Raw genomic sequence first — 11691 nt, 5'->3', positions numbered from 1 at the left:
CCCAGGCCACACACCACAGCACTGCCCACACACCCCAGTGTGGGCTGCCTGCAGGGTGCAGGGTGATGGATGTGGGGTTCAGGGTGAAAGATGAAGGGTGAAGAATGAAGAATTCACAACGTAGGGTGCAGGGTGTGAGGTGCAGGATGTTGGATGAAGGATGAAGGGCGCAGGATGAAGGATGAAGAACGCACAATGCAGGGTGCAGGATGAAGGGACACGAGATGCAGGATTCACAAGGCAGGATGCAGGGTTCAGGATGCAGAAGACATGATGGAAGGTGCAGGATGAAGGGTGCAGAGCACAGGGTGAGGGGTGAGGGGTGCAGGAGGCAGGGCATGGCGCAGGAGGAAGGATGTGGAATGGGCTGTGGGGTGCAGGCTGAGGGGTGCAGGGTGAGGGATGCAAGGTGCAGGGTGAGGGGTGCAGTGCAGGGTACAGGGTGAGGGATGCAGGGTGAGGGATAAAGGGTGCAGGGCTCAGGCTGAGGGATGAGGGATGAGGGGTGCAGGGTGCGGGATGAGGGATGCAGGATGCACAGTGCGGGATGAGGGGTGTGGGGTGCAGGGCTCAGGGTGCGGGATGAGGGATAAGGGATGAGGGATGGAGGGTGCGGGATGCAGGGTGCAGGGCTCAGGGTGAGGGATGAGGGGTGCAGGGCTCAAGGTGCAGGATGCAGGGTGCGGGATGCAGGGTGCGGGATGCAGGCTGAGGGATGCAGGGTACAGGATGCAGGGTGTAGGGCTCAGGGCGCGGGATACAGGGTGAGGGATGCGGGATGAGGAATGAGGGGAGCAGGATGCAGGGTGCAGGGCTCAGGGTGCGGGATGAGGGATGAGGGATAAGGGATGAGGGATGCAGGGTGCGGGATGCAGGGTGCAGGCTCAGGGTACCGCAGCGCGTGCTGCCAGCACCACCTCGTGGCTGCGCCGGCCCCGGCCCCGCTCGGCACCGCCCGGCCCTGCCCGCTCCTGCCTCCTCTGCCCGCTCCTGCCTCCCCCCTGCCCTCTCCTGCCTCCCCCCCTGCCCGCTCCTGCCTCCTCTGCCCGCTCCTGCCTCCCCCCTGCCCGCTCCTGCCTCCCCCCTGCCTGCTGGGTCGCTGCTGCAGGACAGGGCTGAGCCGGGAGCCCGTTCCCGGGGGAGCCCCAGCTGGGGTGGGCGATGGGCACCCATCACCTCCCACGGCTCTGCAGGGCAGGGACCCTCTTTCAGACCGTTGCACCCACCGGGGGTCACCCCCAGGATACACCCCAGCCTGCGACGTGGGCATCCCAGCACCATGGGTACCCCACCGTGGGGCTCACCCCTGTGCTGGGTGCACCCCAATAGGTCGTACACCCAACTTTCACTGAATTTCACTGAATTTTAGAGTTGGAAGGGACCATAGAGATCATCTAGTCCAACTCCCCTGCTGAAGCAGGATTGCCCAGAGCTTGTCAGAGCATGTTACTCAGGAGCATCCAGGCGGGGCTTGAAAATCTCCAAGGAAGGGGACTCCACACCCTCCCTGGGCAGCCTGTTCCAGGGCTCTGTCACCCTCACCGTGAAGAAGTTTCTCCTCAGATTTGAGTGGAACCTCTTCTGTTCCAACTTGTGCCCGTTGCCCCTCGTCCTCTCACTGGGAACCACTGAAAAGAGTCTGGCTCCCTCCTCCTTCAACCCTCCCTTGAGATACTTGTCAGCATTGATAAGGTCTCCCTCAGCCTTCTCTTCTCCAGAATAAAGAGTCCCAGCTCTCTCAGCCTTTCCTCATCAGGGAGATGCTCCAATCTTTGAATCATCTTTGTTGCCCTACGCTGGACTCTCTCCAGCAGTTCCCTGTCCCTCTTGAACTGGGGAGCCCAGAACTGGACACAGGATTCCAGTTGTGGCCTCCCCAGTGCAGAGCAGAGGGGGAGAATGACTTCCCTTGACCCACTGGCCACACTCTTCCCTCTGCAACCCAAGATACCATTGGCCTTCCTGGCCACAAGAGCACACTGTTTACTCATTGTCATTTTACTGTCCACCAGGACCCCTAGATCTTTCTCTTCAGTAGTTGCCTCCAGCAGGTCCACCCCTAACCTGTACTGGTACCTGCTTACCCCCACCACCTGCTTTTCAAGCCATGTGTCCTCCCCCAGCAGCGTCTCTCGGGGTGCCACAGCCTGGCAGCAGGGTCCAGGGCTCCACCATGCCCCAAAGCGATGCCACCCCTGCCTGCACCCACAGGGTGGGTGCCCCCACCCCGGCGTTAGGGCTGTTTAAGACATCCCTCCCCCCTTCCACCTCCACACACCCAGCACGCACATCAGGAAAAAACCCAGCAGGACAAATCTGGCAGGTTTATTCCAAACAACACTTTATTAACAAGGGGCCAGGCCAGCACAACCTGCAGGAAACCCAGGTTGTGCCCCAGCGAGGAGCAGGGACCCGTCCTCCCCCAGCAACGGGAGGGCAGGAGGGTCCCTGAGGAGCTGGGGCCACCACCGAGGCTGGGGGGAAGCAGTGGGACATCTGCCTCCAGCCACAGATCCTCGAGATTTGTTCTCCTCTGGCTGTTTTGGGAGATGATAACCACCAGGTCCCTGGTCCCAACACACAGCCGGTCCTCAGAGCCCCTCAGACCCCCCCAGAGCCCCTCAGAGCCCCTCCAAAAGGCACCACGGTCCCTGGGCACCAAGCAAGACAACAGCAGCTGGTGAAACCCAAACCCTCCCAAGGCAAGACGGTGGTCTCCACGAGGAGAGGGCATGGAGGCACCGCCAAAGGCACTAGACGAACGTGGAGATGATAAGAGCTATAAAAACATCCTCAAGTCTTTCTCAAGTCCTTGCTGATTTTCCCTGCTTGGCACTTCATCCCTTTCAGATTAAGACAGAAGACCTGCAAGAAGGCACAACCCAGCGTAGCTGCTCCTGCACGCCAGACCCGAGGCCAAGGCAGAGCTGGGGTTGTCTCCGACCTCGAGGGACAAGGTTGTGGTGGCTCCAACCTGGCAGTGGGATGCCCAAGGGCACCTCAGCTGAAGTCCCGGTCTGGCAGCACCAGTGGAGCCACCAAGGTCCAGAGGTAGAGCAGGAGCCCAGCCCAGCTGGAGCAGATCTTCACCCACACGGCCGTCCAGGGGCTCGTCAGCACCTGCAAGCTCTCGTCCGGCCTGAAACAGCAAACACATGGGTGGCACCCACCAGTCACTGTGCATCAGGGGTGGCATCCCCCTCTGCACCCCGGGCAACCGTGCTGGGGAGGGACGGAGGCTCTGAGCACCGAGCTGTGGGTGCAAGGCAAAGAACATGGAGGAGCCCTGTACCTGCACCCATGCAGCTCCCTGCAGTTCCCCCCATGGATGTGACTCCACTGCTGCACCCTACAGCACCCTGGGGGCCGGGTCCCTGCTCCCCCCACATCCCAAGGGATGCCTGGCTGCAGTTTGAGGAGGGACTCTGGATGAGGGAGGGGAGCCATAGGAAGAGGGGAAGGGTTTGACACTGAAAGAGGGGAGAGATGGAGCTGAGCTGTGGGGAAGAACTTGTTTGGTGTGAGGGTGGTGAGAGCCTGGCCCAGGTTGGCCAGAGAAGCTGTGGCTGCCCCATCCCTGGAGGGGTTCAAGGGCAGGTTGGAGGGGGCTTGGAGCAACCTGGTGTGGTGGGAGGTGTCCCTGCCCAGGGCAGGGGGTTGGAATGAGATGACCTTTGAGGTCCCTTCCAACCCAAACTATTCCATGATTCTATGCCGCAGCCAAAGATGCTGCAGCAGGGAGATGGAGAGCCCGGGCACAACCTGCCACAGACAGCCCTATGCCACCTAAAAATAATTAACGCTGATTAGAGCACACGTTAAGTGGAACTGCACACAGATGCATCGCAACAAACAGCTCTGCCCAGCAGGAGAGCAGGGGGGACACCGGGAGAAGGGGCTGCAGAGGAAAGGGGACAGTCCCCGGTGCCTGGGGGAGGTCTGCCCACCTGTACCAGTTGGTGAGGGTCATCATGATGTAGAGGGCAGCCAGGAGGAGGCAGAGGTGGAAGAAGGTGTAGTTGTAGGCCACGCCGTCCTGCTCGTTGTCGTAGGCTCGGTGCGGCCCGCTCTCCACGGCCCCCGCATCGCCCCCCGCCCCGGCCGCGCTTTCCTCCGTCAGCATCAGCTTGTTGACCTGAGGGTGGTCTGAGGAGCGGACACTGCGGGCAGAGGGAGGGCAGGTCAGGGCTGTCCCCCGGCCAGAGCTCAGCCCCACCATGCCCACCCACGTCGGGGGTCATCCCTGGGACAGGCAGGGTGGTTTGGGGGGATGCAGCTTGTGCAGACACCCCAGCTGTGACCACAACCCCCCAGGGCAGCCCATCAAGACATTGAGGGGCTGGAGCGGGTCCAGAGAAGGGCAACGGAGCTGGTGAGGGGTCTGGAGCACAAGTCCCGTGAGGAGAGGCTGAGGGAGCTGGGGTTATTCAGCCTGGAGAAGAGGAGGCTGAGGGGAGACCTTATTGCTCTCTCCAACTCCCTGAAAGGAGGGTGTAGAGAGATGGGGGTCGGTCTCTTCTCTCAAGTCCCAGGCGACAGGACAAGAGGAAATGGCCTCAAGTTGCACCAGGGGAGGTTCAGGCTGGATATTAGGAAAAAATTTTTCACTGAAAGGGTTCTCAGCCATTGGAATGGGCTGCCCAGGGAGGGGGTTGAGGCCCCATCCCTGGAGGTGTTCAAAAGATGGGTTGATGTAGTGCTGGGAGGTCTGGTTTAGTGATGATGCTCCTTGTTTGTTGTGTGGGTGTCTATTTTTGTCAGTGAGGTTGACGGTTGGACAAGATGATCTTTAAGGTCCCTTTCAACCCAGAAGATTCTGTGATTCTGTGATCTGTGTCCCCAGGGACCGGGACAGCTTTGCAAGAGACATGTAGTGACAAAGACCCTGGAGCGAGCTGTGACCTCCCTCCAGCATCACCCTTCCCCAAAAGCCACCCGATACCTCTGTGGTCCAGGCAGGCAGAGGGGCAGTGCAGACCCCAGGGATGGTGCAGACCCCAGGGGTGGTGCAGACCCCAGGGACACGAGCCGAGTCCTCACCTGATGAAGAGGGTGCAGAGGATGAAGATGACCAGCCCTACGATGCTCGGGGCGTCCCACCAGGTCGTCAGGGGCTGGTTGGTTGTCGCCGAGCCGGTGCTGTTCCTCACCAGCAGCGTGGGGTTACAGGTCTGGGCTATGGGGAGACACACAGGGGGTTCAGCACCTTCCCCAGCCCCCCAGAGACCCTAGGGGGGGGCACAGTGCCCACCCCAGTGTGTGGTCTTCTCCCATGCACCCCCCTCCCAAACCCAAGGCCACATCCTGCTTACTGGGTACGTTGGCCAGGGCAGACCAGGTGACGTAGAAGGTGTAGAGGGTGATGAGGGACGCCTGCAGCAGCCCCGAGTGTGGTTGAGCATCCTGCAGACACAACGGCGGGTGCTCAAGGCTGGTCCCCTACCCCGCGGTGACAGGGCCACCAGCCTCCCAGGTGCCCCTGGCGCCACCTCACCTGGATCTTGGGCAGGATGGACACGACAGAAACGATGAGGCAGAGGATGAGGTTGATGCTGATGAGGACCTTGCCCTCCGTGCAGCCCTGGGGCTTGGTGTAGTAGACATAGAGCAGGACTATGGCCGTGATGGAGGCGGCGTAGAAGATGAAGGTGACGATGCAAAGGGCTGAGGGACAAAGCAACAAGGAAGGAAGCTGGAGCAGAGCCCTGAGTCCCCACCAGCTCAGTGTCACCCACCCTAGGATGAGTGTCCCCCCCCTAAACCCTCTCCCAGCCATACAGACCTGCGTACCAGCCCTTGGCGTTGCTCTCGGCCGCGTTGCGCAGCCACAGCTGGCTCCAGGAGTGGGCGAAGTCGATGAGGAGGATGAGCTGGATGAGGATGAAGAGGAAGGAGCCGACCACACCAAAGTAAAACCAGACTTGAGGGGAAGAGAAAGAACAGTTAAAAGCAGGGATAATGGGAATTTGGCAATGGCAGGGGCACATGGCCCTGGGTTTAAGCCTGTGCTGAGGGTTAACCCAGAGATGAGGAGGACAATGGGGGCAGCTCCTCACCTGAGGTGAAGGCACCGTCAGGGATGTAGAAGGCCCCCACCGTGATCCCCACCAGCACCAGGAACTTGAAGAACCAGAAGCTGCGGGAGGAGGAGAGAGGAGGCCTGGTCTGCAAGGGGAACTCAGCAGGGAAGGGGGGGTCTGACCCCAACACCAGCATCCCCCCAGCCAGGGACAAACGCTCACCCGTTCTGCACAGCAGCCCGTGGGTCCTTACTGCTACGGACACACACCATGATCACGGCGAAGAGGAAGAAGAAGGCAGCCATGGCGAAGCCCATGCGGTACACGGCTTTGTGGCCCAGGAAGCTCCTGCAGTCAACATGGGTCTGGACCCCCAGGACCGACCCGCTGCCTTCACAGAAGCCAGGGAGCTGTGAGGGTGAAGAGAGGGTGAGCATCACCCCAGCATCCAGCACCCACTGCAAGCCCTGATGCCACCAAAGATGGGCCAGCCCATCACTGTTCCAAGACCACCCATAAAGGAAGAGGTTGGCCTGGTTGGGGACAGCAGTGGGGTGACACACACCCCGTGGGTCAGTGGAAAGCTGGGATGAAACCAGCATTTCCCCAAAAGCCTAGCCCAGCCTTTGCTTAAGCTCAGCTGCAGATCTTGGTTCCCCACATCTGAAGTCCCATCTCCATGACTTGCAAGTCACTTGGCCACCTGAACCCCAAAACCAGTATGTAAGGCACTTTCCTGGGAGACATCCGGGAAAACTAGATAAAAATTTGAAATTATCCCACTGCATTTTCCCCTCTGTGCAAAACCAGGCTCAATAACACCTTCTCCCAGTGCAATGCTCAGAGAAAAACGAACAGAAGCAACATCATGCCCCAAAAATTCCCTTTCTGATTCAGCCTCACGTACCCACCATGAGCTAAACATCTTCCCTGCAGTGACCAAGCCCAGAGACCTCCAGGAATTATTTACCTTGTGCAGCTCCTGCTCCACACCGGGGATTATCATAATGATGGACACGAGGGTGCCGAGGAAGAGGAAGAAGGTGAAGAGGAGGCGGGAGATGGTGGAGTTCTTGGTGGAGGGGCAGCAGCCGCAGAGCAGGCATGGCGCCGAGCCACAGAGACAGGACACCTGTAACGAGAGCATCTCCGTGTTGGAATGGTCAAAATTTGCCCAAAAACACGTGTCCAGGTCAAACTGTAAGGAGATCTGCCCAGGAACCCCCACTGCTGTCCTGGGGGCTTTGCTTAGAGCTTCTCACCAGCCAGCACTGCAGCACACAGCCCATGGAACCTCATGGAAATGGTCCCAAATCCCCCCAAAAAAGTTGCTGATAAGCAAAAGAGCCACGGGAACAGGTTCACTGCAATAACCAACCAACTTGGAAAATGACACCAAGAGTCCTGGATACACCCTCATCTTCCTTTTTGCTCCCCAGGAATTGCAGGCAGAACAAGGCTGTGTCCAAAGCAAAGCACTGCCCCGCAGGAGCCTCCTCGCTTTACAAAATAAAAGAGTTTGCAAAGTAATTTCAGGCTGCCCTTTCAATCTGATACAGGATGGGAAAAACACTGATATCAGCATCATGGAGAAACCAGCTTGTCCTGCCATCCTTCCCCCTGCCCAAAGGCCACTTTACAGGTGGGGAAACTGAGGCACAGCATCCCTGGGAATCCGCGGTGGGTCCTGGCTTCCCAAATCCAGCATCGGCAGCGCTGCTGGATGCACCCTCACTCCAGGGGCTCCCATTGCTGTGCCAGAGCTGGGAACCATGGAAATGCCAGTTTAACAAAATCCTTATTGCCTAGTAAAACATCGACGGGGGTTTCCTGCATAACGATTGTGCAGAAGAAGGCTTGCAGGGAAAAAAATGAATTTTTTTATTAAATTATATTCTTAGACTTCCCTGGCTCCTGCAAACCACTGTGAGAGGAACATTAGGGAGATGCTGTTTGTGTCCCATCAGAAGGACTGGGCTCGGCTGGATTGAGTTGAGTTGAGTTGAGTTATTGAGTTGAGTTGAGTTGAGTTGAGTTGGGTTGGGTTGAGTTTTGCTGCTCTGGTATACACTGTTCTCACTAATTTGGCCAACAATTTGGATCTTCATCCACCCACAAGTGCTCTGGTATACACTGTTCTCACTAATTTGTCCAACAGTTTGGATCTTCATCCACCCACAAGGTATGGGAGTGCCCCAATCATTTGCCTCAGAGGAAGAACAGCTGCAGGGGTTTTGCATAACTGGTTTTACAGCCCGTGATGGGGCAGGAATGCGGGATACGGCCACAGCCAGCCCTGACTGTGGCATCCCTGATCCAGATGGGCAAGATTTTCAGCCTCTTAATCACCTGCACTAGCCCTGGGATCTCCCTGCTCGCTGCCACATCATGAAAGCCCAGTTTTCCCAAAGCAGGGTGAAGTTGGAGAATAAATAGGGCATTTTCAGGCAAGAGAATGGGAGAAGCTTTTTTGGGGTGGCCTCTCACTGCTGGGTCACTAATCCGAGCAGAAGGACCCATGTTAAATATCTGGGGAAAGAATAGGGGAATAAGGTGTCTCTCTGGTTTGCACTGAAAATGCTGCACTCTCTGGAATTATCGGGGTTGGTTGGGGAAGTAAAACCAGTGTCTCACATCCAGACAATGGAGGTGGCCATGCCCCCCTGGCTGCTGAACCAGGAGCCCACACTGACCTTGTGTAAATGAACAGATGGGCCCAAAGTGCTAAATAAAACCTCAAAGGACCCAAAAACTAAATTAAAAGAAAATTCCCAACTCTTCCCTACTGCCCACGGTGTGAGCAGGAACAGTGGGGCTCTGAGGACAGACAGCCCAAGCAGTGCAACAGCAAAATACACCCAAAGTCCTCTAAAACAGGGAAACTTCAGACTATTTCCCTTTTTTTTAAAAAAAAAAACACCTGACTGAAGCCACCACAAGCCCACAGCCTCCCCCGGCCCAGGGAGCACCGAGAAATCCCCAATCAGGTGCTGGAAAGCTTCCACCTACAGGTATTGCCTAGAGACCAACAGGAATTAAATATTTGGAGTTTGTTTAAAATACTCCAGCTTCGCTTCCCAAATATTTTTCTCAAGCTCAAGTGCATTCCCAAATCCACTTATTTCAGAACATGCAGCATTGGGCGTTTTTAACTCCTGTTTCAGAGCCAGCTTCTTCCCAAGAAATCCTGTGACCATCTCGGGTCCTCAGCAAACTATTTTCCCTCTATTTTTCAAGCCAACTGCATTGATTTGTTTTGCTTTTGATTCTTTGTTCCTTCCCTTTGAAGAGCTCTTCCTCCCCTGCACACTCCAGCCGGCCAGACGCACTTGCAAGCAGAAGGGTTCAGCCCCCTCCCACTATTAAGGGATGCGCGCGTGTTGTGTGTTTTTTATGCCTAGAAATCAATATTAATTAAATATTGCTCGGTATCAACCCAAATACGCATTTCTCTTTGCTAAATTTAGCGTAAAAACGTTCGGTGGCAGAAAAGAAAACCAGATGTTGAGCTGCTGGGTGAGCAGGGCATCAAACCCTAATGGGGGATGCTCATGCGCCATCACTTTCACAGAATCACAGAATCTTCTAGGTTGGAAGGGACCTTAAAGATCATCTTGTCCAACTGTCAACCTCACTGACAAAAATAGACACCCACACAACAAACAAGGAGCATCATCACTAACCCAGACCTCCCAGCACTACATCAACCCGGCTTTTGAACACCTCCAGGGATGGGGCCTCAACCCCCTCCCTGGGCAGCCCATTCCAATGCCTGAGAACCCTTTCAGTGAAAAAATTTTTCCTAATATCCAGCCTGAACCTCCCCTGGTGTAACTTGAGGCCATTTCCTCTCGTCCTGTCGCCTGGGACTTGAGAGAAGAGACCGACCCCCATCTCTCTACACCCTCCTTTCAGGGAGTTGGAGAGAGCAATAAGGTCTCCCCTCAGCCTCCTCTTCTCCAGGCTGAATAACCCCTTTGATCCCCCCTGAATCAATAAAGGTGGCTTTGAATTTCTCTTTTAAACATAACCATACCATTATTTGAGAAAAATCACTCCCTTTCTGATTTATTCCTCTTTACCCACATCCCAGCCCCACGTCCCAACCCCCCCAGGGGCTGTGTTGAGCTGCTGGTGCCCACGGGAGTTGGGGTGGGTGAGAGAGCCCACGGGGACCCTCATCCCACCTCTCCAGGAGCTGCTCAAGGGACGTCAGTGCATGTTTTCTACTTGAAAGCAGAAAAAAATGGCATTCAATTAGCGATCGCTTCCTTTCGGGCTCATTTAATGCACCACGTGCACAAGGACGCATCCGAAATGTGCCAGCGGTGCTGCATTTCCCCTCCAAATCCAAGGAAAAAAATTAGAGAACAACAACAAAAATCCCTTTTAGTGCAGAATTACTGCATTGTTTGACCTGACCTGACCAAACAAAGCACCTTCGTGCACCCTTAACTTGAAGCACACCAATACCTCCAGCTCCTCTCCTTTCAACGCCAACTAAACCAAAAAAGCACCAGTCCCAAAAATCACTGAAATGGGCCCGGAAAATGGTGAGGTTTGTTGTTGTTTAGGAGGTTGTTGGATGTGGGGGTTCAGCCCCATGTCCAAGCATCACTGAAGACCTGCAGGAGGCACAGCCTTGGGTACCACATTTTGCCGGGGCTCGGGGTGGGTGGAGGGGAGGTGGTGTCCGTGATGGAGCAGGATGAAGAGAAACCCTCACTCCACCTCCAAACCCCAAGTCTGACCCCTGGGAAAGCTGCAGCCGGATGAGGGAGCTTCTAGGATGAGGTTTTTGGGATCCTGCAGCATCCCTGGAGCCTGCCTGAGGTTTATTTCCAAGGATGACTCTTACTGGGTGTCCCCCTCGAAGCAAAGGGAGATGCCTCGTGCCACGTGCTAACCTGACCTGCTGCAAGGACAGCCTGAATTCAGGTTTTTCCTTTAAAAATCCAATGGGTTGAGAGGAAGGAAACCCCTCGCGCGTTAAGGCAGCGCTGGACACGCTCTGATGCGCCTCCTTTCAAAGACTTTCAAAGACACCCGTGAGTGTGATCGTGGCCAACGGCCAACCAGCAGGATGGAAACAGCCAAGGGAGGGAAGCGGCCGCAGCGGGAGAGTGGGGGATTCATGAGGAAGCATCGGTTTTCAGCCGCTGCAGATGAAAGATTAATCTCTCCAGTTTCACTATCAACTTCCTCATTAAATCCAGCTCACCTCCAGCGCGACTCACACCTACGGGCTGCTGGGCCTCCCCTGCCCAGTCCCTGGGCATGGTCGGAGCTGGACAAGCACTGTCCACCCAGGCCAACATAGGGAAATGCAACACCACCACACCACCACCAACAACCCAACTACACCATCTCAACTACACCACGGAGCTGGACAAGCACTGTCCACCCAGGCCAACATGGGGAAATGCAACACCACCACCCCAACACCACCAACCCAACACCACCAACCCAACTACACCATCCCAACACCACCACCCCAACAACACCACCCCAACACCACCACCCCATCTACACCATCCCAACTACACCATCCCAACTACACCACCAACCCAACTACACCATCCCACCAACACCACCAACCCAACTACACCATCCCAACTACACCATCCCAACACCACCACCCCAACTACACCATCCCAACAACACCACCCCA

At 56.2% G+C, this 11691-nt stretch overlaps 1 protein-coding gene across 2 annotated transcripts; it reads right to left on the bottom strand.

Moving 5' to 3' along the window:
- Positions 1 to 2329: 2329 nt before the first annotated feature.
- On the bottom strand, positions 2330 to 7217 carry SERINC2 (serine incorporator 2). Of its 2 annotated transcripts, XM_014949161.1 has the most exons (10): positions 6991 to 7217; positions 6243 to 6430; positions 6057 to 6136; positions 5783 to 5920; positions 5495 to 5664; positions 5313 to 5403; positions 5041 to 5176; positions 3948 to 4160; positions 2975 to 3139; positions 2330 to 2865 (listed from the first exon to the last, which is right to left on the bottom strand). In XM_014949161.1, exons 1-9 carry the CDS (start codon positions 7165 to 7167, stop codon positions 3001 to 3003), a joined length of 1332 nt encoding a protein of 443 aa, XP_014804647.1. In that variant the 5' UTR covers positions 7168 to 7217; the 3' UTR covers positions 2330 to 2865; positions 2975 to 3000. The 2 variants fall into 2 exon arrangements, with proteins under 2 accessions (XP_014804647.1, XP_014804646.1); XM_014949160.1 differs by having other exon boundaries at positions 2330 to 3139; positions 6991 to 7215.
- Between the last annotated feature and the right edge of the window lie 4474 nt (positions 7218 to 11691).

The sequence above is a fragment of the Calidris pugnax genome, unplaced genomic scaffold (assembly GCF_001431845.1).
Source record: "Calidris pugnax isolate Ruff unplaced genomic scaffold, ASM143184v1 scaffold174, whole genome shotgun sequence".
NCBI classification, from domain to species: domain Eukaryota; kingdom Metazoa; phylum Chordata; class Aves; order Charadriiformes; family Scolopacidae; genus Calidris; species Calidris pugnax.
The sequence above is the reverse complement of the archived record's forward strand: the minus strand, read 5'-3'. Positions and strand labels throughout refer to the sequence as shown.

Coding starts and splice junctions, on each gene's coding strand:
- SERINC2 (XM_014949161.1), bottom strand. CDS start 7,167: ATGCTCTCGTTACAGGTGTCCTGTCTCTGTGGCTCGGCGCCATGCCTG. Junction 6,137..6,242: donor CGGGCTGCTGTGCAGAACGG/GTGAGCGTTTGT, acceptor CTCCTCCCGCAG/CTTCTGGTTCTTCAAGTTCC. Junction 5,177..5,312: donor TGCCCTGGCCAACGTACCCA/GTAAGCAGGATG, acceptor GTCTCCCCATAG/CCCAGACCTGTAACCCCACG.